Genomic DNA, 27,754 nt, shown 5'->3' on the forward strand with positions numbered 1-27,754 from the left:
TTGCTACTATGAAGAGAATATTTTATTACTCATAACACTTCATTCAGCTACATCCACATGGCAATAAACACAGAAATACTTCAGGAAAAGTGCAAATTCTCACTCTGCATCTGTAATATGCCCAAGTTTTACAGAAGAGCAGACACCAGGTAAACAAGAGTACAGATCCAGAACTCCCCAGGATTCCAGACAAGGGAAATGATGCAACTTCAGATACTTCACCTCGTATAAAGCAACTTTTGAGAAGGCAAAAGGGCAGAGGAGGGTGGAAAATGTGTTTGTGCACCAGGAATTTGGTATCAGGATGGATTCTGATCATCCAGGAGTCACCATGTCAAAAGGCTCAGCTCTTATTTGGGGAGAAAATAGGGATAAAAAAAAAAAAGGGGGGGGGAGGGGAAGACTAAATGAAGGGATGAGAATAATAGTTTTTAAATTGAAGAGAACATCCAAGTGTTTTCTAAAGCTTCTGGAAGTGTTTTCTGAAGCTTCTGGAAGTGCTTTCTAAAGCAGATCAGAAGTTCCACCAGGCTCCCAATGCCAGAAGCCACTATTCCACCTGGTGGCTTCTCCCTCAACAGTTTCAGACAGATATTCCTTAAGAAAGGAGCTGAAATCCCTAATGGTTCAGGAGCCAAAGAGGAAACACAGAGTGCTGCAAAATCAGGGAAATAATGCCATAAATTCCAACATGCAGGCACCCTCTCCAAGTAAAAGTAGAGCAAAAGCTCAAGAGAGGCCAAAAATTGCATGTTTTAAAGTCACCTCTATGGCTGCAAAGAGAAACACCTGGAATTTTAACTCTTGTTGTAGTCTGTGGACAACATAAATAAGCAGTTTTTCCCTCAAAAAAAAGTATTTAAGGGTATTTGAAGAAAAGCATTTGAAGGGTATTTAAAAGGATGGAAATTAGGAGACCTGCTCAGGCAAAATCCCAGATTCCTGCAGCCCAGGATCCTTCAGGTTGGATCCTGAAAGGTGGAGCTCACTGCCAGGACATCCCTGGAGCAGGGAGGAGGATGCTTCAGGACAGAGCTGTGCTTGGAGCTCCCAGTCCAACACATTCCCATGTTCAACACCCTCCCTCCTCCTTTTTCCATGCAAGAGTTTGAGATTCCCTCCAGCATGGCAGGAAGGACCCTTTAGAGGTGCAGGAGCACTATGAAAACCACTTGAAGATTTTTAAGTCACAGATTGGATTCTGTTTCTCAACTGGAATTAAAATAAAAATAAAATAAATCAGCTACAAGCTCTTTATCTTGGCAGGAAGGATCCTTTAGAGGTGCAGGAGCAAAGCCATGAATAGCACTTGAAGCTTTTGAAATCACAGATTGGATTCTGTTTCTCAACTGGAATTTAAAAAAAAATAAAATAAATCAGCTACAAGCTCTTTATCATGACAGGAAGGATCCTCTAGAGGTGCAGGAGCACTATGAAAACCACTTGAAGCTCTTGAAATCACAGATTGGATTCTGTTTCTCAATTGTAATTAAAATAAAAATAAAATAAATCAGCTACAATCTCTATCTTGGCAGGAAGGATCCTCTAGAGGTGCAGGAGCACTATGAAAACCACTTGAAGATTTTTAAATCACAGATTGGATTCTGTTTCTCAACTGGAATTAAAATAAAAATAAAATAAATCAGCTACAAGCTCTTTATCATGGCAGGAAGGATCCTTTAGAGGTGCAGGAGCACTATGAAAACCACTTGAAGCTCTTTGAATCACAGATTGGACTCTGTTTCCCAACTGGAATTAAAAAATAAAATAAAATAAATCAGCTACAAACTCTTTATCTTGGCAGGAAGGATCCTTTAGAGGTGCAGGAGCAAAGCCATGAATAGCACTTGAAGCTCTTTGAATCACAGATTGGATTCTGTTTCTCAACTGGAATTAAAAAAAATAAAATAAATCAGCTACAAGCTCTTTACCATGGCAGGAAGGATCCTTTAGAGGTGCAGGAGCACTATGAAAACCACTTGAAGGTCTTTAAATCACAGATTGGACTCTGTTTCCCAACTGGAATTAAAAAAAAAATAAAATAAATCAGCTACAAGCTCTTTATCTTGGCAGGAAGGTTCCTTTAGAGGTGCAGGAGCACTATGAAAACCACTTGAAGATTTTTAAATCACAGAATGGACTCTGTTTCTCAACTGGAATTAAAAAAAAAATAAAATAAATCAGCTACAAGCTCTTTATCATGGCAGGAAGGTTCCTTTAGAGGTGCAGGAGCACTATGAAAACCACTTGAAGATTTTTAAACCATAGAATGGACTCTGTTTCTCAACTGGAATTAAAAAAAAAAAATAAAATAAATCAGCTACAAGCTCTATCTTGGCAGGAAGGATCCTTTAGAGGTGCAGGAGCACTATGAAAACCACTTGAAGCTTTTGAAATCAGAGAATGGACTCTGTTTTTTAACTGGAATTAAAAAAAAATAAAATAAATCAGCTACAAGCTCTTTATCATGGCAGGAAGGATCCTTTAGAGGTGCAGGAGCACTATGAAAACCACTTGAAGCTTTTGAAATCACAGATTGGATTCTTTTTCCCAACTGGAATTAAAAAAAATAAAATAAATCAGCTACAAGCTCTTTATCATGGCAGGAAGGATCCTTTAGAGGTGCAGGAGCACTATGAAAACCACTTGAAGCTTTTGAAATCAGAGAATGGACTCTGTTTTTTAACTGGAATTAAAAAAAGTAAAATAAATCAGCTACAAGCTCTTTATCATGGCAGGAAGGATCCTTTAGAGGTGCAGGAGCAAAGCCATGAATAGCACTTGAAGCTTTTTAAATCACAGATTGGACTCTGTTTCTCAATTGGAATTTAAAAAAAAATAAAATAAATCAGCTACAAGCTCTTTATCTTGGCAAGAAGGATCCTTTAGAGGTGCAGGAGCACTATGAAAACCACTTGAAGCTCTTGTGGATTCTGTTTCTCAACTGGAATTAAAAAAAAAATAAAATAAATCAGCTACAAGTTCTTTATCATGGCAGGAAGGATCCTCTAGAGGTGCAGGAGCACTATGAAAACCACTTGAAGCTTTTTAAATCACAGATTGGATTCTGTTTCTCAACTGGAATTAAAAAAAAAATAAAATAAATCAGCCACAAGCTCTTTATCATGGCAGGAAGGATCCTCCAGAGGTGCAGGAGCACTATGAAAACCACTTGAAGCTTTTTAAACCATAGAATGGACTCTGTTTCTCAATTGGAATTAAAAAAAAATAAAATAAATCAGCTACAAGCTCTTTATCATGGCAGGAAGGATCCTCCAGAGGTGCAGGAGCACTATGAAAACCACTTGAAGATTTTTAAGCCACAGAATGGACTCTGTTTCTCAACTGGAATAAAAAAAAATAAAATAAATCAGCTACAAGTTTTTTATCTTAGACATCCAACCTCACCTGGGGAGTCTCCTGTACTTGAAAGGTCCTGTCCTAAGTCCACAGAAACACAACTTCACCCAAGAGCTGAGGCAGAGATGAAGGCTGTCACATCAAAAAGGATAAAAAAACCCCAAAAAAACAGCCCTCCTGATTTCATCAAACCCTAAAACCAAATAACTGGATTATTACCATGTAAGCCAGTGACCAACCTCTGAAATGGTGTCTTTGAGCTGGAAGTGCTTAGTGAACATCTGCAGCATCTTATCTGCTTCCTAAGTTGGCAAAAAACCTTTGTTCTGATCTGAAAAGTAGTAAAAAAAAAACCCAAAAAAACCAGCTGACAACTGCACAAGCCCAACAAACTCTAACACAATGCCTACCAAAGTTAGAGGGCAGTGAAAGAAGAGAATTACAGTCCTTCACAGTAAGAGAAATCAGGGGAACAAGAGGAAATCAGGAGTTCCACAACTGGAACAGTATAAATATATCCAACAGTTCAAATACAGTAGGAAAACAACAGTAGCAGCAGGTTCAAAACAGCAAGAATTCCTTAAAATACATTCAACACAACGTGCCTGTTGCTGTCATTCCAAAAGCACTGCTACATCTACAGCTTACTGCTCAAATCTATGGACAAAAAAAAAAATCCCAGGTTCTTAATTCCCTGTGGTTTTTAATTTTTTTTTTTTTTTTTGAAGACATTTAGACTATGCACAGTTACTGACTTCTAAGAAGGCTGCCTTGAAAATACAACCATGTTTTTTTTCCTCCACCCTGCATTTGTAACACTTGCCTGCTGATAAAAAGCAGTTCTGATTTTTATTTTTTTTTGCATTTTTTAATTATTTCTGGGGAGTTGCAGGTTCCTGCAGAAACAGAACTCCCAGGATGTGATTCCTAAGAGGAGCTGCTACAATAAACCCCCAGCTGGCCTCATCACACACACTCTGCTTTTTTCCAGTATTTACCTTTGCTCAAAATTCCCCTTTTTGGGGGACAAGAGGAGTCCCTTGTTCTCCTCTGAGCTCCTAGCAGGCTGCTTAAAACCAAAATCCAAACCATTTCAGGTTTCAGTGGAACAAATCTTCCAGTTCCTTGCAGTCAGGATGCAGACCTGCACTTGTTGGGTGAAAACTGAGAAGAAAGCAGCACTCAAAAATGCCTCCATACCTTCCAGCCCTGTACAATAAATGAGGATATTTTAATGCTTTCAACCCATTTTCCCCACTGTATCAGTCAAATGTACAGATTTAATTAAAAAAAAAAAAATATATATATATTTTTGGCATTAGGTTCATTCCACTCAGTTACGAAGCAAATTGGGAAATATTTTTCTCTGAAAATAATAATAATTAAAAAAAAAAAAAATAAATAAATACCTGTGCAACACAGAGCCTTCTGCAGTACATGTACATTCATAAGACAGCAAAATACTTTTCCATGGTTATAGTGCAAAGCTTCTGTCAGCATGAAAGACCCAAAAAACCCCCCAAAAAACACCAGACACAGAAACTTTGGTGCTTTTTAAAGCCACCTAAGATGCAACACACACAAAACCACACTCTGAGCAATCCTAGGGCATCAAGCTCTAAGGGTATAATAAGAGGAAGGAAAAACAGAGATTTAACAGCAGTGGCAAGACAACAGCTTTCACTTCAGGGCTTCCTGGGCTCTTCCCATGGAACTTTTAATACAAAAAGTGCTCAGTTTTCTCTCTTTTTTTTATGTAATCACAGTAAAATGAGAGCTGGGAGATGGCCAGGACACAATTCTGAAGGTAGCACTCATGAACAAGAATTATTCTCAGTTCATCAATAAGCAGGGTTATTGTTTTCTGGGCTAAAACTTGGTTTTTTTATTTTCTGAAATCCCAGATATTTACATAAGAATTTCAGTATTGGTCTGGGTTTTCACACAAAGTGATCAATTGTATCACTTTCTGCCTAAGCAAAGGTAGGAAACAGATATTGGGAAGTAATTTAAAATTTGCCCTAAGCATAAAGAATAATAGGGCTTGCAAACTGCTACCCTTGCAAATCAATTTACAAGAATGTGACACAGACAAAAAAGATTTTAGCAGAAAAATAAATAAATCAAGGATGTCAGTGTCTCACCTCCATTGTCTGGTTATTAAAACAGTGGAGGGATTATTATTATTGGTTATTATTATTTATTAAAACAGAGAGTAGGAATTCAAGCCACCAAAACAAAAAGTCACTAAGTGGAATTTTCACAGAAGTTACTGAATTGCTGAAGCTTTTGTTTAAAAAAAAAAAAAAAATACTTCAGAGAAGTGAGGCAAAAAAAAAAAAAGTGGTAGTTAGAATGGGCAATTTCAAGGAATAAACACTTTTCTACTCCTTTGGAAGCCCTGGAAAAGCACCAGGGAATTAAAAACCCAGCCTGGAAGTGGAACTGGACGTGTTGCCACCAGTGTTTCAGTGTCAGGGAAACTTAAGATCCACAGAGGAAAGCTACAATGCACCAAGAGCACCTCTAAACATCAGAAGGATACTCAAGCAGCTGAAAAATGTCCTATTGAACAGCTCACCTAAAGAAGAAATGCTAAGCACTGAGCTCTACTTCAACATTTTTGGAAATTAGGACCTGTAACAAGGATACCTGCACTCACACACAACAGCTAGGAAGAAGCAAAGGGGTTTTTTTTTTGTGGGTTTTTTTTTTTTTTTGTCAGTTTGGAGCAATTGCTTCCTTCAAAATACTCCCCCTACTCAAATTTCAAACCTTTTCACACAGAAGGTATTGGGTACCTGAAATGAGTTTAAGAGAAGATCTAATGGCTGTTTTAAAACCACTCTGGCAGTTCATGCCTTGCTGGATCTTTTGGTCAAAAAGCCAGGAAATTGTTCTGATAAATTCCATCTTTTTCTCTTCCTTCCTTCTTCTTATCCCAGTTTTTAGCCCGGGCTTTGGTAAATCAACCTGACAAAAGAATGCTTCTTCTTTCTAGAATAAAAATGTAGCTGTTTACCATGCATACCCCACACACTCAGAAATGGAACTGAGTTCTCTTCTGGGTTCCTTTGTGCCCTGGGACACTTTCTCTCACTTCACTTTGAGGAGACCTAAGCAGAACGCCAGATCAGTCCATTCTTATCAGGCTCCAGAAAATTCTCAATCAAAGCTTCAATCAGCTTCTGAAGTTCTTCTTCCAGCATGGCTCTGTCACTAGAAAGAGAACAACACTGGGTCAGAGCTTTGATAAGCACCTGTTTAAAAATAAAAAATAAAAAAGAAGAATAAAAAGCAAGATCTGATGGTGATGGATTAGCCCTGTGGTGTTTCTTGCCAGCACTGACATGTAGAGACCCCAAGCTGCTTGCTTTAAAAAGCTGCTTTTCAGGAAATTAAATTAAATTAATTTAATTAATTTAATTAAAGAAAAAAATTTAATCACCACTAGAGGGCTAGCAGAGAGAACACCAGAGCTAACTGGGAAGTCAGGCAGAGAGTGTAAATGGATTAAAAAATAAGAATAGATTAATAAAAGGCACTCATGGCACTGCTCTCCATAACATCCAGCTGCCCCTCTGGGGTATCTAGTTGGGTGTTGACTCAAATACAATTTAGGGGAATTGAGTAAAGAGGAAAAGTGTCCCAGCTGGCAGGAGGACACTGGAACATCCTGATTCTTTCCCTATTTCAATGTCCAGACATTCACTTGAATAAAAAGACAAACATCCCCTAAAATGTTGCACAACACCACTGGAGAGAGAGAGAAAAACTCAGTCTGGTTTTAAGGGAGAAGAGGCAAACCAAGGTAATTTACATTTGCTTTGCCAATTTGTGGAGCTGTCAATGTGCCTCTGGTTCACCACTTCCTTCTAAAGAAAAGACCAAAAAAAAGCTGCAATAAAACTGATTTTCCTGATGTTCAGCTTTTAAGAATAATCAATAAATAGCTCTGAGAAATACTGGCAAAGCTATTATGGAGAGGAATGTCTTTGGAGGCTCCTGCATTTGATGTCTTGAAGCAGGGAGGCTTGAAAGCTTTTCAATTTCATGTTCTGGATAATAATTGTCAAAAGCCACAGTTATTACTAAAATCAAAGGTCAGTGCAGCTTTCTGACTCTCTCTGAAAAACAACAGAAGCCCAAATGATGCTTTGAAGTATTCTCTTTGTTTTTCTCCCCACTACTTCTACTCCTCTGGCCTTCCTCCTGTGTTCAGATCAGGTTAAGGGCAGAATTTCTAACATTTCTTTCTTCTTTCTTGATGGAACTCTGTGCCTTGACTGCATCTTAGCTTTTCTTCAGCACCTACATACAGCAAGTTCTCCTTTGTCAGCTCCCAGGTGGATGGAAGCACATTCTTACTGAAATGAAAATTTTCAACCCACCAAACAAAGAAAAGATTTAATCTACTAGAAATTCAGAAAGCTCTCTCTGACCAAATCGGGGGGGGGGGGGGGGGAGGAGGAGGAGGAGGAGGAGGAGAAAAGGAGGAGAAAAGGAGGAGAAAAGGAGGAGAAAAGGAGGAGAAAAGGAGGAGAAAAGGAGGAGAAAAGGAGGAGAAAGGAGAAGGAGAGAAGGAGAGAAGGAGAAGGAGAGAAGGAGAAGGAGAGAAGGAGAGAAGGAGAAGGAGAGAAGGAGAAGGAGAGAAGGAGAAGGAGAGAAGGAGAAGGAGAAGGAGAAGGAGAAGGAGAAGGAGAAGGAGAAGGAGAAGGAGAAGGAGAAGGAGAAGGAGAAGGAGAAGGAGAAGGAGAAGGAGAAGGAGAAGGAGAAGGAGAAGGAGAAGGAGAAGGAGAAGGAGAAGGAGAAGGAGAAGGAGAAGGAGAAGGAGAAGAAGGAGAGGCTATTTAGTCTGGGAAAATGGAGGCTGAGGGGAGACCTGATCCCTCTTTACAAATACCTGCAAGGAGGTTGTAGTGAGAGTGGGGTTGGTCTCTTCTCACTGGTGACAGATGACAGGACAAGGGGGAAACACCCTCAAGCTGCATCAGGGGAGATTCAGGTTTAGGGGAGATTTTAGATTTAGGATACCAGGAGAAACTTCTTTACAGAAAGGGTTGTTAAGCACTGGAACAGACTCCCCAGGGAGGTGGTTGAGTCTCCATCCCTGAATGTGTTTAAAAATCACCTGGATTTGGTGCTTGGGGACATGGTTCAGTGGTGGTCATAAGAAATGGGGTAATAGGGTTAGGATGAGGTTGGACTCAATGATCTTGAAGGTCTTTTCCAGCCTGGAAAATTCTCTAAATCCTTTGGCTGACCTTCCAGCCCTGCCACTGACCTCTGCTCAGGCACTGCACACATCTCTGCGTAGTATTTGATCTTTGGTTCCGTCCCGCTGGTCCGAAGGGTGGCAACACAACCATTTTGGAAAGTGAAAGTGATCATCTGGCTGCTTTTGCTCACTGGCAGCACCTGGAGAAAGAAAATTTTATTACAGAACACGGCCACGAAGGCAGATGTGGGAGGTTTCTTTCATTTATTCATATTTGTAAATAGAAGATTTGAGTGCATGTGAAGCTAAATCAGGGTGCTGCAGTCCCCTGGAGTAAATAACACCCAGCAAGCTCCTGAAAAAGCTGTCAGGCCACAGCTTGGCCAGGGGCATCTGTGCTGGGTTAGGAACTGGCTGGAGGGCCGGGCCCAGAGAGTGGTGCTGAACGGGGCTGCATCAAAATGGCGGCCGTGGTGTCCCCCAGGGATCAGTGTTGGGCCCAGTGCTGTTTAATATCTTTAGTGAGGATTTAGATGAGGGGATTGAGTCCATCAGCAGCAAATTCCCAGGTGACCCCAAGCTGGGGGGAGTGTGGATCAGCTGGAAGGCAGGAGGGCTCTGCAGAGGGACCTGGAGAGACTGGAGAGTTGGGCTGATCCCAAGGGGATGAGGTTCAACACAAGAAGCCCCTGGGGAGCTCCAGGCTGGGCAGAGAGTGGCAGAAAGGGAGCTGGGATTGCCAGGAAGCTGAAGAGGAGGCAGCAGTGTGCCCAGGTGGCCAAGAAGGCCAATGGCATCCTGGGCTGGCTCAGGAAGAGCGTGGCCAGCAGGTCCAGGGAAGGGATTCTGCCCCTGTGCTCAGCTCTGGGGAGGCCAGAGCTTGAGTCCTGTGTCCAGTTCTGGGCCCCTGAGCTCAGGAAGGAGCTTGAGGTGCTGGAGCAGGTCCAAAGGAGGCAACTGGGCTGGTGAAGGGATCCAGCAGAAATGCTGTGAGGAAGGGCTGAGGGAGCTGGGGGTGTTGAGGCTGGAGAAGAGGAGGCTCAGGGGAGACCTCATCACTCTCTCCAAGTCCCTGAAAGGAGGTTGGAGCCAGGGGGGGGTTGGGCTCTTTTCCCAGGCAACTCTCAGCAAGACAAGAGGCCATGGTCTCAAGTTGTGCCAGGGGAGGTTTAGGTTGGACATTAGAAAGAATTTCTTGATGGAGAGGGGGATCAGGCATTGGAATGGGCTGCCCAGGGAAGGGGTGGATTCTCCATCCCTGGAGCTATTTCAAAAGAGCCTGGATGTGGCACTGAGTGCCATGGGCTGGGAACCACGGGGGGAGTGGAGCAAGGGTTGGACTTGAGGAGCTCTGAGCTCCCTTCCAACCCAGACAATTCTAGGATTCTATGAAGTTATTTCATCCTGACAGACCTACCAACTACACCAGACTCTGTATTTCTCCCCAGTGACTTGTGACAGGAGAAGAGGAAATGGGTTCAAGATGCACCAGAGATAATAAAGGAAAATTTTTTCCACTTCAAGAGTGGTGAAGCTCTGGAAAAGGTCACCCAGGGAGGTGGTGGAGTCAGCATTCCTGGAGGTATTAAAAAAAGGGATAGATGTGGTGCTTTGGGAGATGGTTTAGTGGTTGAGGTGGTGTAGGACTGGTGGTTGGACTCAGTCTTGAAGGTTTTTTCCAACCATAATGATTCTAGGATTCCATTTCAGGGTAACAGGACTGCCTCTTACACCACTTGGAATGCCAACACCTGAACCCACGAAAGACCTGGAGAAGCACCAAGCTCACTTCAACTACTTAAAGTTCATTCATTCTTATATTAAAATAGTCAAGATAATAGTCAAGCCACCTCAAACCAAAGAAATTTTTCTCCAAAATTGAGGCCTGCAATTTTACATCCACCTGAGCTGCCAAAACACATCCTTCTGCAGAGTTCTTGGTGCATTTAACATTCTCTCTTCAAAAAGAAAACTTCTCCTGCAAAAAAGACTTCAGAACTCACCGACTTCTGATTGGGTTGGCTGCTGTCATAGCCCGTGGTGATATCTCTTACATGTAAGATATTGTAAATACCACAAAATCTGGGATAAGACTGAGGGGTATCAAAGTTCCGAAGCCTCTCAAATATCCTTTTGATGGTAGGAGGATCATAGCACAAGAAATAAGAAGTCTTTGATATGTGATATCCATACCTACAAAGCAGATGAACATTTTCAGTTACAAGATTCTGAAGCTTTCTGCACATTTGGTGTCTGAAGAAAGCCCCTGTTTGGAAAAGCAGTAACAGGAAAAAAATAAAAAAATAAAAATAAAACCACAGTTCTCACAGCTGTGGAAATATTTTTAGGGAACTGTTTGGACTCAAGCAGATTTCACTGCATTACTCAGCTCATCTTAAGGTGTTTTTTTTTTAAATTCCAGTGAAGGTTTAAATTCCAAAGAACTGAAAAACAACCATTTGGTTAAGTGCAGCCTTGCCAGGCCTCAGGAAATCAATATGCAATTTAACTCCTACACCATCAAAAATCATCTGCTACAGCCACGTGAGCAGCCACAACAACAAATTAATTCAACAGTCCCTGAGAAGGTGATGAAATCAAAGATGAAAGCATTAACCCCCAGCAGACCTCATGCAAGCACACACAAGGTGAAACAATCATCTTTGCAGGTTGAAATTTAAATTTTTCACCACTAGATTCCACACATTTCTCATTCTAGAGACTCTACAGCTTCAAAAAAAAAAAAAAAAAAAAAAGTGTGACTGGGAGATTTATCCTTTTGTTATCCTGCTCCAGTTTGCATATGACAGAGCCAGAAAGAGATCAAGGTTGAGCATCATGTGTGCTTCCTCCTCCCAAGCTCCTAAGGACCACAATTTGGGTTTTTTTGCAGGGCCAGGAGGAAGAGGAAGAGCATGGAGGATGAAATCATCCATTAAAGCACAGGAATTTTTGCTGGTGGACTGGGATTATCAGAGTGCATGACTTAATTCTGGTATCAACATGATTTGTGTCCCTAGCTAAAGGAATGGTTTATGTTCAATAACCTCTGGTCTGTTCCAAACCTCTGCAAGAGCAGCAAAAACCATCTCCTAACAATCCCCAGGCTGTGTTTCAGGGAAAAATTGTGTTTAAAAAGAGGCACACAGGCCTCAACTGAGACACAGAATAGAAGGGAAGTCACACAGTGTGAACAAAATAGAGAAAAGTCTGCAAAATTCTGCTCTTTCACAATTTATTGCAGAAACATGATAGAAAAGGCCTCTTTTGGGAAATGTGGCATTCAAGTGGTTTCCATAATGCTGAAGCCTGCAGTTCATCACAGCATCAGGAAAAAAACCACTTAGAATGAGAAAATGTCTGAGGGACACATGAGAAATATTTATTAAGATTACTCCCACCTCCAAAATAGCTAAATAAGACACACTAATGAAAAAAACAAACTTACTTTTCATATATCTCAATGAGTTTCTGTGCTAGTGTTAGGTTTTGGCCCTCCAGGTAGGTTGCCATTTCAGCTATGACCACAGCTGCACTTACACCATCTTTATCCAACACTGATGTGCCACACATGAAGCCTAAAAATAAATAAAAAATTGATTATGAAGAAAATAACCTGATATACTATTACACTGATTTATTTGATGGAAGTTTTAACCTCTTCCTTGTAAAAGAAAATTGGCTGGTATGTGTAAGCTGGTTTTATTGCTGCAGATGTATGCCTCTTTTCTTGAAAAATCTGATTAATTTAGGGGTTATAAAGCTGGAAAATCACGTGGTATAATTAATTCCAGATTGGGATAACCTTTCAAAACATAAAAGTGAAAATTGGGCTGTTTTGTGCAAGCACATTGATGGTGCAAAACCTGGCCAGGGATTTGAAGCAAAGGAATCCACAGAAATTCAGACCTGGAAACCCATAAACCAAGTGCTCCACAGCACTGCCAAGAATTCCTGAAGGGATGCAGGAGCAGGATCCTCATTCCTTAATGTTATTAACTATTTAATTAATGGAACTGGCATGGACAGACACCCTCTTCAGTGCATTAAATGCCATATTCCATGGCAAGCTGCCATTTATCCTCAGTATATCCTTTGTATATTTTAATATATTTATCTTTTATATAGGTGGGGGGTGTCCCTGCCCATGCAGGGGGTTGGAATTTAATGGGCTTGAAGGTCCCTTCCAACCCATTCCATGAGTGATTCTATTCCATGATCAATTCAGAACAATTTAAAATCAAATATATAATGTTCTTTATATATATTAATTTATCCTTTATAGCTGAAACATTCCCCACCCAGTGCTCTGCAGAGTGAGCAAGATTCCAAACAGAACACTCAAGGCAAGGTCAGCAGAAATATTCCTGATTCCATAAACTGTTTCATTCCTGCATCTGCCTGGATTCCTCATGAATTAGGAGTAGGAGGTGTAGAGCTCCTGGAGGACCTGCTGGACTCAAAGAGAAGGTATTAAACTGATTAAAAAAAAAAAAATCCTACACTGAATCTCAGCAGGAATAGTTTGGCTCTGGCATCTCAGGAGTTTCAGCAGAACAGGCAACTGAACAACACCAGAATCAGAGCTTTATGTATCATTTATTAGGACAGCTTTTAAGTTGACTTGTTGAGAGGCAAAATACAACTGCTAGCAGCTACAAGAAAAAAAAAAAAAGTATTTTTTGGGGTTTTTTGTAACTGAGACCACTCCTTGCCAGTCCCATTTTCCCCCACACAGCTCTCAACATTAGCATACACACCAATAGACTCTTCAAATGCAAAGAGAACTTCTTTCCCATTATCTAGCAGATCTTTCACTCTACTTCCAATCCATTTAAAACCAGGGAGTGTTTCCTGAAACAGAAACAAGTGCATTTTCATTAGTTTAAATCAAAGAAGAAAATTCCCTTCACCTCCAGGATGCTTCCTTGAAATGGGAAACATGTGCCCCAAACTTGGGAGCTCAGAAAAAAAGAGGCAACAGGACCAAGGGAGTCAAAAGGAGAAGTTACAGGAATATAAACAGCAGTTTTGGGTGATGGGAGGGAAAAGCAGTCAAAAGGTTAGGAATAAACTTTCTGGGAGAGAGGGAAGGTGTGAAGAGGAGAAGCTCTTAGAGGAGACCAAAAGCTTCTGTAAATGCACAGTTTTGTTCTGTTTTTAATTTTATTTCCCCAGTCCATTATGTCTCTTTCCAGACAGAAAAAAGATAAAAATTAATATTATTTAGTGAGATAATGATTCAAACTTGAAATGGGAAACATGTGCCCCAAACTTGGAAGCTCAGAAAAAAAGAGGCAACAGGACCAAGGGAGTCAAAGGGAAAAGTTACAGGAATATAAACAGCAGTTTTGGGTGATGGGAGGGAAAAGGAGTCAAAAGGTTAGGAATAAACTTTCTGTGAGAGAGGGAAGGTGTGAAGAGGGGTTTAGAGGAGACCAAGGGCTTCTGTAAATGCATAGCTTTGTTGTTTTTTCCTTTTTTTTTCTTTTTTTCCCAGTCCATTATGTCTCTTTCCAGACAGAAAAAAGATAAAAATTAATATTATTTAGTGACATAATGATGCATCCTTAAAATGGGAAACATGTGCCCCAAACTTGGGAGCTCAGAAAAAAAAGAGGCAACAGGACCAAGGGAGTCAAAAGGAGAAGTTACAGGAATATAAACAGCAGTTTTGGGTGATGGGAGGGAAAAGCAGTCAAAAGGTTAGGAATAAAATTCATGGGAGAGAGGGAAGGTGTGAGGAGGTGTTTAGAGGAGACCAAGGACTTCTGTAAATGCACAGTTTTATTTTGTTTTTTCTTTTTTTTTTTTCCCCAGTCCATTATGTCTCTTTCCAGACAGAAAAAAGATAAAAATTAATATTATTTAGTGAGATAATGAAGCATCCTTGAAATGGGAAGCATGTGCCCCAAACTTGGGAGTTCAGAAAAAAAAGAGACAACAGGACCAAGGGAGTTACAGAAAAAGTTACAGGAATATAAACAGCAGTTTTGGGTGATGGGAGGGAACAGCACTGCCTCTGCTTTTCAATTTATGCAAAAACAGTCAAAAGGTTAGGAATAAATTTCCTGGGAGGGAGGGAAGGTGTGAAGAAGGGTTTAGAGGAGACCAAGGGCTTCTGTAAATGCATAGCTTTTTTTTTTTTTTCCCAGTCCATTATGTCTCTTTCCAGACAGAAAAAAGATAAAAATTAATATTATTTAGTGAGATAATGATGCATCCTTGAAATAGGAAGCATGTGCCCCAAACTTGGGAGCTCAGAAAAAAAGAGGCAACAGGACCAAGGGAGTCAAAAGGAGAAGTTACAGGAATATAAACAGCAGTTTTGGGTGATGGGAGGGAAAAGCAGTCAAAAGGTTAGGAATAAACTTTCTGGGAGAGAGGGAAGGTGTGAAGAGGAGAAGCTCTTAGAGGAGACCAAAAGCTTCTGTAAATGCACAGTTTTGTTCTGTTTTTAATTTTATTTCCCCAGTCCATTATGTCTCTTTCCAGACAGAAAAAAGATAAAAATTAATATTATTTAGTGAGATAATGATTCAAACTTGAAATGGGAAACATGTGCCCCAAACTTGGAAGCTCAGAAAAAAAGAGGCAACAGGACCAAGGGAGTCAAAGGGAAAAGTTACAGGAATATAAACAGCAGTTTTGGGTGATGGGAGGGAAAAGGAGTCAAAAGGTTAGGAATAAACTTTCTGTGAGAGAGGGAAGGTGTGAAGAGGGGTTTAGAGGAGACCAAGGGCTTCTGTAAATGCATAGCTTTGTTGTTTTTTCCTTTTTTTTTCTTTTTTTCCCAGTCCATTATGTCTCTTTCCAGACAGAAAAAAGATAAAAATTAATATTATTTAGTGAGATAATGATGCATCCTTAAAATGGGAAACATGTGCCCCAAACTTGGGAGCTCAGAAAAAAAAGAGGCAACAGGACCAAGGGAGTCAAAGGGAAAAGTTACAGGAATATAAACAGCAGTTTTGGGTGATGGGAGGGAAAAGCAGTCAAAAGGTTAGGAATAAACTTTCTGGGAGAGAGGGAAGGTGTGAAGAGGAGAAGCTTTTAGAGGAGACCAAGGGCTTCTGTAAATGCACAGTTTCGTTCTGTTTTTTCTTTTTTTTTTTTTTTCCCCAGTCCATTATGTCTCTTTCCAGACAGAAAAAAGATAAAAATTAATATTATTTAGTGAGATAATGATGCATCCTTGAAATGGGAAACATGTGACCCAAACTTGGGAGCTCAGAAAAAAAAGAGGCAACAGGACCAAGGGAGTCAAAAGGAGAAGTTACAGGAATATAAACATCAGTTTTGGGTGATGGGAGGGAAAAGCAGTCAAAAGGTTAGGAATAAACTTTCTGGGAGAGAGGGAAGGTGTGAAGAGGAGAAGCTTTTATAGGAGACCAAAAGCTTCTGTAAATGCACAGTTTTGTTCTGTTTTTTCTTTTTTTTTTTTCCCCAGTCCATTATGTCTCTTTCCAGACAGAAAAAAGATAAAAATTAATATTATTTAGTGAGATAATGATGCATCCTTGAAATGGGAAGCATGTGCCCCTAACTTGGGAGCTCAGAAAAAAAAGAGGCAACAGGACCAAGGGAGTTACAGAAAAAGTTACAGAAATATAAAGAGCAGTTTTGGGTGATGTGAGGGAAAAACACTGCCTCTGCTTTTCAATTTATGCAAAAACAGTCAAAAGGTTCGGAATAAATTTCCTGGGAGGGAGGGAAGGTGTGAAGAGGGGTTTAGAGGAGACCAAGGGCTTCTGTAAATGCATAGCTTTTTTTTTTTTTTTTTCCCAGTCCATTATGTCTCTTTCCAGACAGAAAAAAGATAAAAATTAATATTATTTAGTGAGATAATGATGCATCCTTGAAATGGGAAGCATGTGCCCCTAACTTGGGAGCTCAGAAAAAAAGAGGCAACAGGACCAAGGGAGTCAAAAGGAGAAGTTACAGGAATATAAACAGGAGTTTTGGGTGATGGGAGGGAAAAGCAGTCAAAAGGTTAGGAATAAACTTTCTGGGAGAGAGGGAAGGTGTGAAGAGGAGAAGCTTTTAGAGGAGAACAAGGGCTTCTGTAAATGCACATTTTGTTTTGGTTTTTTGGGTTTTTTTTCCCAGTCCATTATGTCTCTTTCCAGACAGAAAAAAGATAAAAATTAATATTATTTAGTGACATAATGATGCATCCTTGAAATGGGAAACATGTGACCCAAACTTGGGAGCTCAGAAAAAAAAGAGGCAACAGGACCAAGGGAGTTACAGAAAAAGTTACAGAAATATAAACATCAGTTTTGGGTGATGGGAGGGAACAGCAGTCAAAAGGTTAGGAATAAATTTCCTGGGAGGGAGGGAAGGTGTGAAGAGGGGTTTAGAGGAGACCAAGGGCTTCTGTAAATGCACAGTTTTGTTCTGTTTTTTATTTTATTTCCCCAGTCCATTATGTCTCTTTCCAGACAGAAACAAGATAAAAATTAATATTATTTAGTGACATAATGATGCATCCTTGAAATGGGAAGCATGTGCCCCTAACTTGGGAGTTTAGAAAAAAAGAGGCAACAGGACCAAGGGAGTCAAAAGGAGAAGTTACAGAAATATAAACATCAGTTTTGGGTGATGGGAGGGAAAAGCAGTCAAAAGGTTAGGAATAAACTTTCTGGGAGAGAGGGAAGGTGTGAAGAGGGGTTTAGAGGAGACCAAGGGCTTCTGTAAATGCACAGTTTTGTTCTGTTTTTTCTTTTTTTTTTTTCCCCAGTCCATTATGTCTCTTTCCAGACAGAAAAAAGATAAAAATTAATATTATTTAGTGAGATAATGACATTCACTGTGAGGCAGTGACATTCAACATCTGGACAGTAAGTCAAAATACTTCTCAGAGTTGCTTGCAATTTTGGTTTTTAATTCCTCACTGTCTGGCAAAATACCTTTTCTCATTGCACATGGATTTTTTTTTTATATTTTTAATAATAAAAAAGAAGACCTGGATCTTTGTGCTAAGTCTCAGAGCACTTGCATCTCTTATGGGCAACATCCCACAGTATCAGAAATCAAAGAAAATCACAAATCAATTTCATATGAATGCAGGAAGTATAAAAACAACCATCAGTTTGGGACAAACCCCCCACCCTCTTTTTTTTTTTTCAGCAATATTCCTAATGAAACCACATCCAGAAGTTCCTCTGCCTGTCACAATTTGAAGTAAAACCAAATTTAAAACCTACCAGTGATTTGGGGACCTGAAGGAACATTGTGCAGCCTCTCAGTGTTTGCTACAAAGCCATCAAAAAGCTCTGATTTTTTTTTGGAGCAAAAGCACCAAGTGGAACAGACCTGATGTCCCTCAAACAGGATTTCTCTCCAGCAAAAAACAACCCAGGCAAAAGCATTTCTGTTACAGGGAATGTAGGTTTGAATTTGTAGGTTTGAATTTGTAGGTTTGAATTTGTAGGTTTGAATTTGTGGGTTTGAATTTGTAGGTTTTGATTTGTGGGTTTTGATTTGTAGGTTTTGATTTGTAGGTTTGAATTTGTGGGTTTGAATTTGTGGGTTTGAATTTGTGGGTTTGAATTTGTGGGTTTGAATTTGCAGGTTTGAATTTGTAGGTTTTGATTTGTAGGTTTTAATTTGTAGGTTTTGATTTGTAGGTTTGAATTTGTGGGTTTGAATTCGTGGGTTTTGATTTGTAGGTTTGAATTTGTGGGTTTCAATTTGTGGGTTTGAATTTGTGGGTTTGAATTTGTAGGTTTTAATTTGTAGGTTCTAATTTGTAGGTTTTGATTTGTAGGTTTTGATTTGTAGGTTTTGATTTGTAGGTTTTGATTTGTAGGTTTTGATTTGTAGGTTTTGATTTGTGGGTTTGAATTTGTGGGTTTGAATTTGTGGGTTTGAATTTGTAGGTTTGAATTTGTAGGTTTTGATTTGTAGGTTTTGATTTGTAGGTTTTGATTTGTAGGTTTTGATTTGTAGGTTTGAATTTGTAGGTTTGAATTTGTAGATTTGAATTTGTAGGTTTTGATTTGTAGGTTTGAATTTGTGGGTTTGAATTTGTAGGTTTGAATTTGTAGGTTTTGATTTGTAGGTTTGAATTTGCAGGTTTTGATTTGCAGGTTTGAATTTGTAGGTTTGAATTTGTGGGTTTGAATTTGTAGGTTTGAATTTGCAGGTTTTGATTTGTAGGTTTTAATTTGCAGGTTCTAATTTGTAGGTTTGAATTTGCAGGTTTGAATTTGTGGGTTTGAATTTGTGGGTTTGAATTTGTAGGTTAAAATTTGTAGGTTTGAATTTGTAGGTTTGAATTTGTAGGTTTGAATTTGTGGGTTTGAATTTGTGGGTTTGAATTTGCAGGTTTGAATTTGTAGGTTTGAATTTGTAGGTTTGAATTTGTAGGTTTTGATTTGTAGGTTTGAATTTGCAGGTTTGAATTTGTGGGTTTGAATTTGTGGGGTTGAATTTGCAGGTTTGAATTTGTAGGTTTTGATTTGTAGGTTTTGATTTGTAGGTTTTAATTTGTGGGTTTTGATTTGTAGGTTTTAATTTGTGGGTTTGAATTTGTAGGTTTGAATTTGTAGGTTTGAATTCATGGGTTTGAATTTGTGGGTTTGAATTTGTGGGTTTTGATTTGTAGGTTTTAATTTGTAGGTTTGAATTTGTGGGTTTTGATTTGCAGGTTTGAATTTGCAGGTTTGAATTTGCAGGTTTGAATTTGTAGGTTTGAATTTGCAGGTTTGAATTTGCAGGTTTGAATTTGCAGGTTTGAATTTGTAGGTTTGAATTTGCAGGTTTGAATTTGTAGGTTTTGATTTGCAGGTTTGAATTTGTAAGTTTTGATTTGTAGGTTTTGATTTGTAGGTTTTGATTTGTAGGTTTTGATTTGTAGGTTTGAATTTGCAGGTTTTGATTTGCAGGTTTGAATTTGTAGGTTTGAATTTGTGCCACCTGTTCCAGCCTCCTTGGAGCTTTGCAATAATTTGATCCCAGTCTGTGTTCACTGTTAGAGAATTCTCAGAGGGAGAGACACTGCAGGTGCTAAAATCAGGAGTGGGAAAACCAGCACTCTGTGCAAGCTGGAATCCAGAAAAATTCTCCCAAAAAATTCCCATTCTTAATTTTGTAAAGTCATAAACTGGGAAGCTCAGTGGAGAACACTGCAATCAGATTTTACCCTGCCAAGAAGCCATCAGAAAAAAAACCCCACCACTTACTTCAAAGTGAAATCCCTCTTTCAGTGCAATTGCCCTCAAAATTTTGGAGGAGACTGTGGTGGCCAACATGTAAACATTCTTCACATCAGCACCTTCAGGACAGTTTTCCTTCCAAGAAGAAAACATCCACCAGCCAAACAAAGCTGCAAGCTCGTTGCCAGTGAACACTTTCCAGCAGCCACTGCAGACAGGATTGGGAATAAAAGAGATTTTTTAGGATTTCCCAGGAGCATCCACTCAGGGGGAGGTGTTTTGGAACAAGGGGGGTCTGAGCACACTACAGAAAAGCTGCTCTAAACAAAGCCACTGGACTAAGAGGGCTCCACATTTCTCACATCCCAAGGATTTACAAGCCCAGTGAATTTCTGCAAGCAAAGAGAGCAGTGAAGGAGCCTCACTGCCAGCTTGAAAACAGCTCAGGGCTTTTTGATTTTACCAAGCAGAAATAGAACAGACCAGGGGTGGGTACTGGGTGGGTGTTGTTCAATATCTTCATCAACGACTTGGATGAGGGTATGGAATGTACCCTCAGCAAGTTTGCTGATGACACCAAGCTGGGAGGAGTGGCTGACACACCAGAAGGCTGTGCTGCCATTCAGAGAGACTTAGACAGGCTGGAGAGTTGGGCAGGGAGAAACATGATGAAATTCAACAAGGGGAAGTGGAGAGTTTTGCATTTGGGGAAGAACAACACGATGTCCTGTTGGGAAACTGTCTGGAAGAAAACAGACATGTGAGCAATCCTGACTCTTTAGCTTTAGCTGGAGTAAAGTAAGGGCCTTGAGACCCAGTTGCAAGGTTACTGAAAGATGAGCTATGGGAAAAAGATAAGGGAGCTGGCAGTAGAAAAGAAGAAATAACAGGATAATGAGGAAGCCAGCAGAAGATCTGTGAGAACAGAATTTGTGTCCAAGATACAGCCACCTGCAAGATATCGTTATATAAACAAAGGCTCTATATAAAGCCAGTGTCCACTGTTAATAAACGACTTCACTTTAACCACATTGGTGACTGCGTGGCGTCCTTTAAGCCTCCACAGATTTTTTCCCACAATGTCCCAGTATAGGTTGGGGGCTGAGCTGCTGGAGAGCAGTGGAGGTGAAAGAGACCTGGGGGTCCTGGTAGACAAGAAGATGCCCATGAGCCAGCAATGTGCCCTTGTGGCCAAGAAGGCCAATGGCATCCTGGGGTGCATTAGAAAGGGTGTGGTTAGTAGGTCAAGAGAGGTTCTCCTCCCCCTCTATTCTGCATTGGTGAGGCCACACCTGGAGTATTGTGTCCAGTTCTGGGCCCCTCAGTTCAAGAAGGACAGGGAAGTGCTTGAAAGAGTCCAGCGCAGAGCTACTGAGATGATTAAGGGAGTGGAACATCTCCCTTATGAGGAAAGGCTGAGGGAGCTGGGGCTCTTTAGTTTGGAGAAAAGGAGACTGAGGGGTGACCTCATCAATGTTTTCAAATATGTAAGGGGTGAGTGTCAGGGAGATGGAGTTAGGCTTTTCTCAGTGGTGACCAGTGATAGGACAAGGGGTAATGGGTGTAAATTGGAGCATAGGAGGTTCAAGTTGAATATCAGAAAAAATTTTTTTACTGTAAGGGTGACGGAGCCCTGGAACAGGCTGCCCAGGGGGGTTGTGGAGTCTCCTTCACTGGAGACATTCAAAACCCTCCTGGACACGTTCCTAGGGGATGTACTCTAGGGGGCCCTGCTCTGGCAGGGGGGGTTGGACTAGATGATCTTTCCAGGTCCCTTCCAACCCCTATGATTCTATGATTCTATGATTCTAGGATTCTAGGATTCCAGGATTCTATACAGCCAGGTAAAACCTGTGCAACCACACATTTTAAAGAGTTACTTACACAATTACCAGAATTTTGGCCTGTTAGTGGAAGAAAAATAAATTCCATTCAATAAGGAGAAGCCAGGGAGAGGGAAAAAAATAAATAAAAAGAGCCCATAACAGGAAACTGTCCCCAGGGAGAATTTTTTTGTCTAATAGAAGTGAAAAAAGAGCAATAATAAGACTTCACTGTAGCTGGTGACCACTCCAGTTTTATTCAGCTGCTTATTGAAACACTGCTAAGTATTTATTTTTTTTTTTAGTTATTAACTGATTCTGTTTAAATACAGAATCTGTTTAATTATGTCAGGTGGAACTAGGCCAAAAGATGAAGCTAGGAAGAAAAATACCCCACTAGCTAAGTCTCAGAGCAGGGTGGGGGTGTGTGCCTGTCAAACATTCTGGTTTTTTCACCCCCTTTTCTGCAGAAAGAGATAAAATAAAAGGTTCTGTCACTTACTTCTCCTGCTGTTCTGCCACTGCTAATCTGTCTGCATCTGGATCAGTGGCCACTACTACTTTAGCATTTTCTTTCTCTGCAAGCCTCAGTGACAGCTCCTGGTGAGGGGAAAGGGAGGAAAAATAATCACAAAATGCAATTAACTCAGTCTTACTTCTTAATTATATATAATATGCAGTTAAAGAAAATCTCATGCATTAACACAGCTGGAAATCAGGTGCTGCTCCCTGTTCCTCCTGCTTTTTCATCCCAGTATCATAATGAAACCCAGAGAAGTCCATAAAAACCCCACAATCTGAAGTAAAAACCAAAATACCAGCACACATTCTCCTTCTTCAGGGTTTGGGCATTTGACAGTGGAGAAGTCTGGATCTGGATCTTTTTGTTCAGGTACTGGAATGGGGGGTTGAAAGCCAAAAGCTTGGAAAGCCAACTGCACATAGTCATGTCCCACTCCATGAAAGGAGGTATGAACAAACTTCAAATTTGTTTGCATGTTCAGCTCCCTGAGAAGGAAAAAAAAAAAGAATTTCAGTAATATTTGAGTTATTTAAAGAGACTCCTTGCATGTGTGAAAGCAAAAAGCAGGAGAAAATGCAATTAGGCTTTGTACTCCTCTGCTGATTTCTCCAATAATTTCAAGGAAGGAATGAGAGAGGTATGAGAGAAGGAATGAAAGGAGGTATGAACAAACTTCAAATTTGTTTGCATGTTCAGCTCCCTGAGAAGGAAAAAAAAAAGAATTTCAGTAATATTTGAGTTATTTAAAGAGACTCCTTGCATGTGTGAAAGCAAAAAGCAGGAGAAAATGCAATTAGGCTTTGTACTCCTCTGCTGATTTCTCCAATAATTTCAAGGAAGGAATGAGAGAAAAATGCTCAGTTGGATTTTCACTGGAAATGAGGAGTTTAAAGCTTCTTGGGATACACCAGAAGGGGGTGGCTGATACACCAGGAGGCTGGGCTGATATCCAGTGAGATCTGGAGCTGGGCAAAAGTCATCCCCAACCTCACGAGGTTCAACAAGGCCAAGAGCAGAGTCCTTCACCTGGGCTGGAATAACCCCAACCACCAGATCCAGGGACATCCTGCTGGGAAGCAGCTCCATGGAAAAGGACCTTGGAGTCCCAGTGAAGGGGAAATTCCCCAGGGGTCAGCAATGTGGCCAAGAGGGATCCTGGCGGGCATCACTGATTTGTGACAGTGAAATATTCCTACAGGCAGGTCTGAAATTATTAAAATTTGGGAAGACAGCCCATGCCCTATACCCAAATCAAAAATCTTTAGGTATGGCAGCATCCCATGCTTTATGATTGAAGTCTGTGTGTGAGCACTGCATTTTTCACTCCAGAGTGTTGCGGCGAGCCTTTCTCTCAGGGACACGATTCTTCTCAGGGAGCTCTCTCGCCGTCCCTCTCCTCAGGCATCTTCATCTCTTCTCCTCTTCTGCTTCTGGGAGATGCCTTTTATTTTGCCCTTCAGCCCCACCCATTTCCAGCTGGGGCAGGCCCTAATTATTGGTCACAGCTGGGCCTAAGCTCCCAGTTCATTATCGGCGACACCTGAGGACTTGTGGTTCTCTCTACATTTCCCCCCTTTTTGTTGTTTGTTCGCCTATTTTTTGAGGAGGGAAAATTCGGGCTCTTTAGCCTCTGTTAGCAGGAGATGAGGTCTCAGAACACCAGCTCAGCTTTCGCTGGTACTCGCCACCTCGGGATGCCTGGCCATGCAGAGGCTTCTCCGAGCATTCACCGCACCACTCTTATCGCGTGTCCCTAGGGCCCCGTTTCAGGACCGCGTCGCGTGTCCCTGGGAGGCTCCGTTTCAGGACCGCATCGCGCGTCCCTGGGAGGCTCCGTTTCAGGACCGCATCGCGCGTCCCTAGGGCTCCGTTTCAGGACCGCATCGCGTGTCCCTGGGGGCTCCGTTTCAGGACCGCATCGCGTGTCCCTAGGGCTCCGTTTCAGGACCGCATCGCGTGTCCCTGGGAGGCTCCGTTTCAGGACCGCACTGTCGCGTGTCCCTGGAGGCTCCGTTTCAGGACCGCGTCGCGTGTCCCTGGGGGCTCCGTTTCAGGACCGCATCGCGTGTCCCTGGGAGGCTCCGTTTCAGGACCGCATCGCGTGTCCCTGGGGGCTCCGTTTCAGGACCGCATCGCGTGTCCCTGGGGGCTCCGTTTCAGGACCACGTCGCGTGTCCCTGGGGGCTCCGTTTCAGGACCGCGTCGCGTGTCCCTGGGGGCTCCGTTTCAGGACCGCGTCGCGTGTCCCTGGGAGGCTCCGTTTCAGGACCGCATTGCGTGTCCCTAGGGCCCCGTTTCAGGACCGCACTGTCGCGTGTCCCTGGGGGCTCCGTTTCAGGACCACATCGCGTGTCCCTGGGAGGCTCCGTTTCAGGACCGCGTCGCGTGTCCCTGGGGGCTCCATTTCAGGACCGCGTTGCGTGTCCCTGGGAGGCTCCATTTCAGGACCGCATCGCGTGTCCCTGGGAGGCTCCGTTTCAGGACCGCATCGCTGTGTCCCTGGGGGCTCCGTTTCAGGACCGCATCGCGTGTCCCTGGGAGGCTCCGTTTCAGGACCGCACTGACTTGATGCGCACTCAGAGTTCCGCTTCAGCATTCCTGGGGATTGAATTCCATGCGCCAACTCGCTGCGCCTTTCGAGCCTCACTCTTCTCTCCTGCCTGGCTCCCCATTCCGGGCTGTTGTATCTTGCCGTGCTGGGCTTCTACTTCTACACGCCGCCTACAGCATTTAAGCCTGGCCTTGTGGAGCTTTTCCCGTGGTTGCGTATTTGGAGCTCTTTATAGAGCGTCCCGCACCAACGTGGTGGCTCCATCTGACGTGGTTGCGTATTCGAAGCTCTTTATATCGTCTTCCACATTTAAGCCAGGCTTTGTAGAGCTCCCCGCACCAACGTGGTCGTGTAGAGCTTCTTATTTTACCTCAGCGTTCACGGCTGCTGTTGTTGCCCGCATTCTCCACCAGATGTTGCGGCGAGCCTTTCTCTCAGGGACACGATTCTTCTCAGGGAGCTCTCTCGCCGTCCCTTTCCTCAGGCATCTTCATCTCTTCTCCTCTTCTGCTTCTGGGAGATGCCTTTTATTTTGCCCTTCAGCCCCACCCATTTCCAGCTGGGGCAGGCCCTAATTATTGGGCACAGCTGGGCCTAAGCTCCCAGTTCATTATCGGCGACACCTGAGGACTTGTGGTTCTCTCTACACCAGAGCTTATTTAAAAACATAATTAGGCACATTTTGTTTCATACTATACCTGTGATAACAGATCTTTTTCAGATCCTCCATGTAACAGTCACAGATTTTCTTCAGAGGATCCTGTCTCAGGGGACTGGTGTCTACTAAATTCTCATTCCAAGAGCCATTCCATGGTTCCACACACTCTTCTATACATTTTATGATTTCCTTATCATGAGGAGAGGTGATTTGTGCTCCATTTTCCCAGTAGACCTGGTTTAAGCGGAAACAAGACAGAATTTATTTAGAGATTACCCACTTCAAAAAGTCTTTTAGCTCCAGGATTACAGATGCTTCCTGCTTCATGAAATCACCAAGAAAAGGCAAGCAAGAAACTGGTCTGATTCTGAAAAGTCACTTGGAATCACAGCTTGTGCTTTCAGTTGTGTTATGATAGCAGCACCACCTATTTCCCAAAAAGCTGATGTGCCTGAAATCATCAGGATGTGAGAAACTGTAACTGGGCACTGACATTTGAGAGTGTTGTGCAAACTGTAACCTGAAAAAAAAAAAAAACTCCACATTTTCCTCTTGAAAAAGCAGCACAACTTGTTTCTGAAATCAAAGCTAAAGAGATAAGCAGTGTGCCAAGGTACATGTTTTTCCTTAACTGAAGAACTGTAACCTTTCAGCTGGAAATAGTATCAAACCCTGAACTACAATAAAAGTCTTTGTTTAAGAATATTTAGGTGCCAGTTTTCCCAGAGTTTGTGTCCAGCAGGATGGTTGCTGATGCAAAGTTTCTGCTCAAAGCAATCTCTCTCTCTTCTTTGCTCTGTCATGAAAGCCACTGGTACTGAGGGTTGTCAGAACTATGGGTTTGTCATGTTAGAATTGTCCAGAACCTTGTGAAAGAGTGGGAGAAAAAAACAAAAAAAGAGAGGAAAGGGAGGAGAGGGAGGAAGGGAAAGAGAGGAAGGAAAGAGGGAAAGAAGGGAAAGAAGGGAAAGAAGGGAAAGAAGGGAAGAGGAAAGAGGGAAGAAGAAGAGAAAGAAGGGAAAGAAGGGAAAGAAAGGAAAGAGAAAAGAGAGAAAAAAAAGAGAGAAAAAAAAGGAGAAAGAGAGAAAGAGAGAAAGAGAGAGAGAAGAGAAGAGAGAAAGAGAGGAAGGGAAGGGAAGGGAAGGGAAGGAGGAAAGAGAAAAGAAGAGAAAGGAAGAGAAAGGAAGAGAAAGGAAAGAGAAAAAGAAAAGAAAAGAAAAGAAAGAAAAGAAAGAAAGAAAAGAAAAGAAAAGAAAAGAAAGAGAAAAGAAAAGAAAAGAAAAGAAAAGAAAGAAAAGAAAAGAAAAGAAAGAAAGAAAAGAAAAAGAAAAGAAAAGAAAAGAAAAGAAAAGAAAGAAAGAAAAGAGAAAAGAAAGAGAAAGAAAAGAGAAAGAAAAAGAGAAAGAAAAGAAAAAAGAAAGAAAAGAAAGAAAGAAAGAAAAGAAAAGAAAAGAAAGAGAAGAAAAAAAGAAAAGAAAGAAAAGAAAGAGAAGAAAGAAAAGAAAGAAAGAAAGAAAAGAAAGAAAAGAAAGAAAAGAAAGAAACAGTATCTGGGCAACAGCAAGATGCTTTCTATCTGAAGACAAACAATAGCTTCTTGATAAATGAAGCACCTGGCAAAAACCCTTGTGGTTTGTTTTCTTCCTCATTGCTGCAGCTAAGGAGAAGTGGGGGCTGGAGAAGCACTTTACAACTTGTTTCACAAAGGCCAAGTGCAGCACAACCACCTCAAGAGTTCTCTCTGTGCAGAGCAAGCCTGGCTCTCCTACCAATGCCATCACTGATTAACCTGTAGCTGAGCATCTAGAATGCTATTTAGTTAAAATTTAGAGTTTTGTTCAGATTCTTAGGCAGTTTAGAAAGGAAACACTGTGTTAGAATACTGTGTAAGCAGCATTTTACTGTTACAGGTGGTTATAATGTCCCAAGCTTTCCAGATGAAACCACCTGCCTCCCTTCCAATGCCAAAAAAACCCAAAACCCAACCTTACAGGGAATAAAAAAGTTTTAATAATCAACTATTGAACCACCCCCACCTTCAGCAGTTACTGTGCTGATTAATTCACCCAAGTTCAAGCTTAGTTTTCAACTCATTTTTAAGAAGTCAGCAGATAATAAATTCCTTGGATTGGACTCAGGGGAATGTCCCAAGAGATTTGCTCAAGACACAGACACAGGCAGTGTGGTCTTCAGCTCTAATCACAGAACAAAACATTTGTAATGCAGGTTATAGAAAGATGAATTCTTAGGAAACCAATTTTTTTTTCTGATGCACACACAAGAAGCCAAATCCCACAGGCATGGGGGAAATGCTGGGAAGTTGTGCCATGCCATGGACTTCATGCCTTACCTTGTACCCATTGTCCTCCTTCCTGTTGTGGGATGCTGTGATCATCACCCCAGCCACAGCTTTCAGCTGCTGAACAGCATAGGGCTGAAAAAAGCAAGGCAGAAAATGT

At 41.5% G+C, this 27,754-nt stretch overlaps 1 protein-coding gene across 1 annotated transcript; it reads right to left on the reverse strand.

The window, feature by feature from the left end:
- On the reverse strand, window positions 1-27,754 carry PGM2L1 (phosphoglucomutase 2 like 1). The gene is made up of 10 exons (XM_071755861.1): window positions 27,646-27,754; window positions 25,336-25,529; window positions 22,382-22,571; window positions 22,066-22,163; window positions 19,768-19,948; window positions 13,339-13,432; window positions 12,027-12,156; window positions 10,582-10,771; window positions 8,645-8,778; window positions 1-6,579 (listed from the first exon to the last, which is right to left on the reverse strand). The coding sequence occupies exons 1-10, from the start codon at window positions 27,688-27,690 to the stop codon at window positions 6,477-6,479; spliced, it is 1,359 nt and encodes a 452-aa protein (XP_071611962.1). The 5' UTR covers window positions 27,691-27,754; the 3' UTR covers window positions 1-6,476.

The sequence above is a fragment of the Heliangelus exortis genome, chromosome 1 (genome assembly GCF_036169615.1).
Source record: "Heliangelus exortis chromosome 1, bHelExo1.hap1, whole genome shotgun sequence".
Lineage (NCBI taxonomy): Eukaryota > Metazoa > Chordata > Aves > Apodiformes > Trochilidae > Heliangelus > Heliangelus exortis.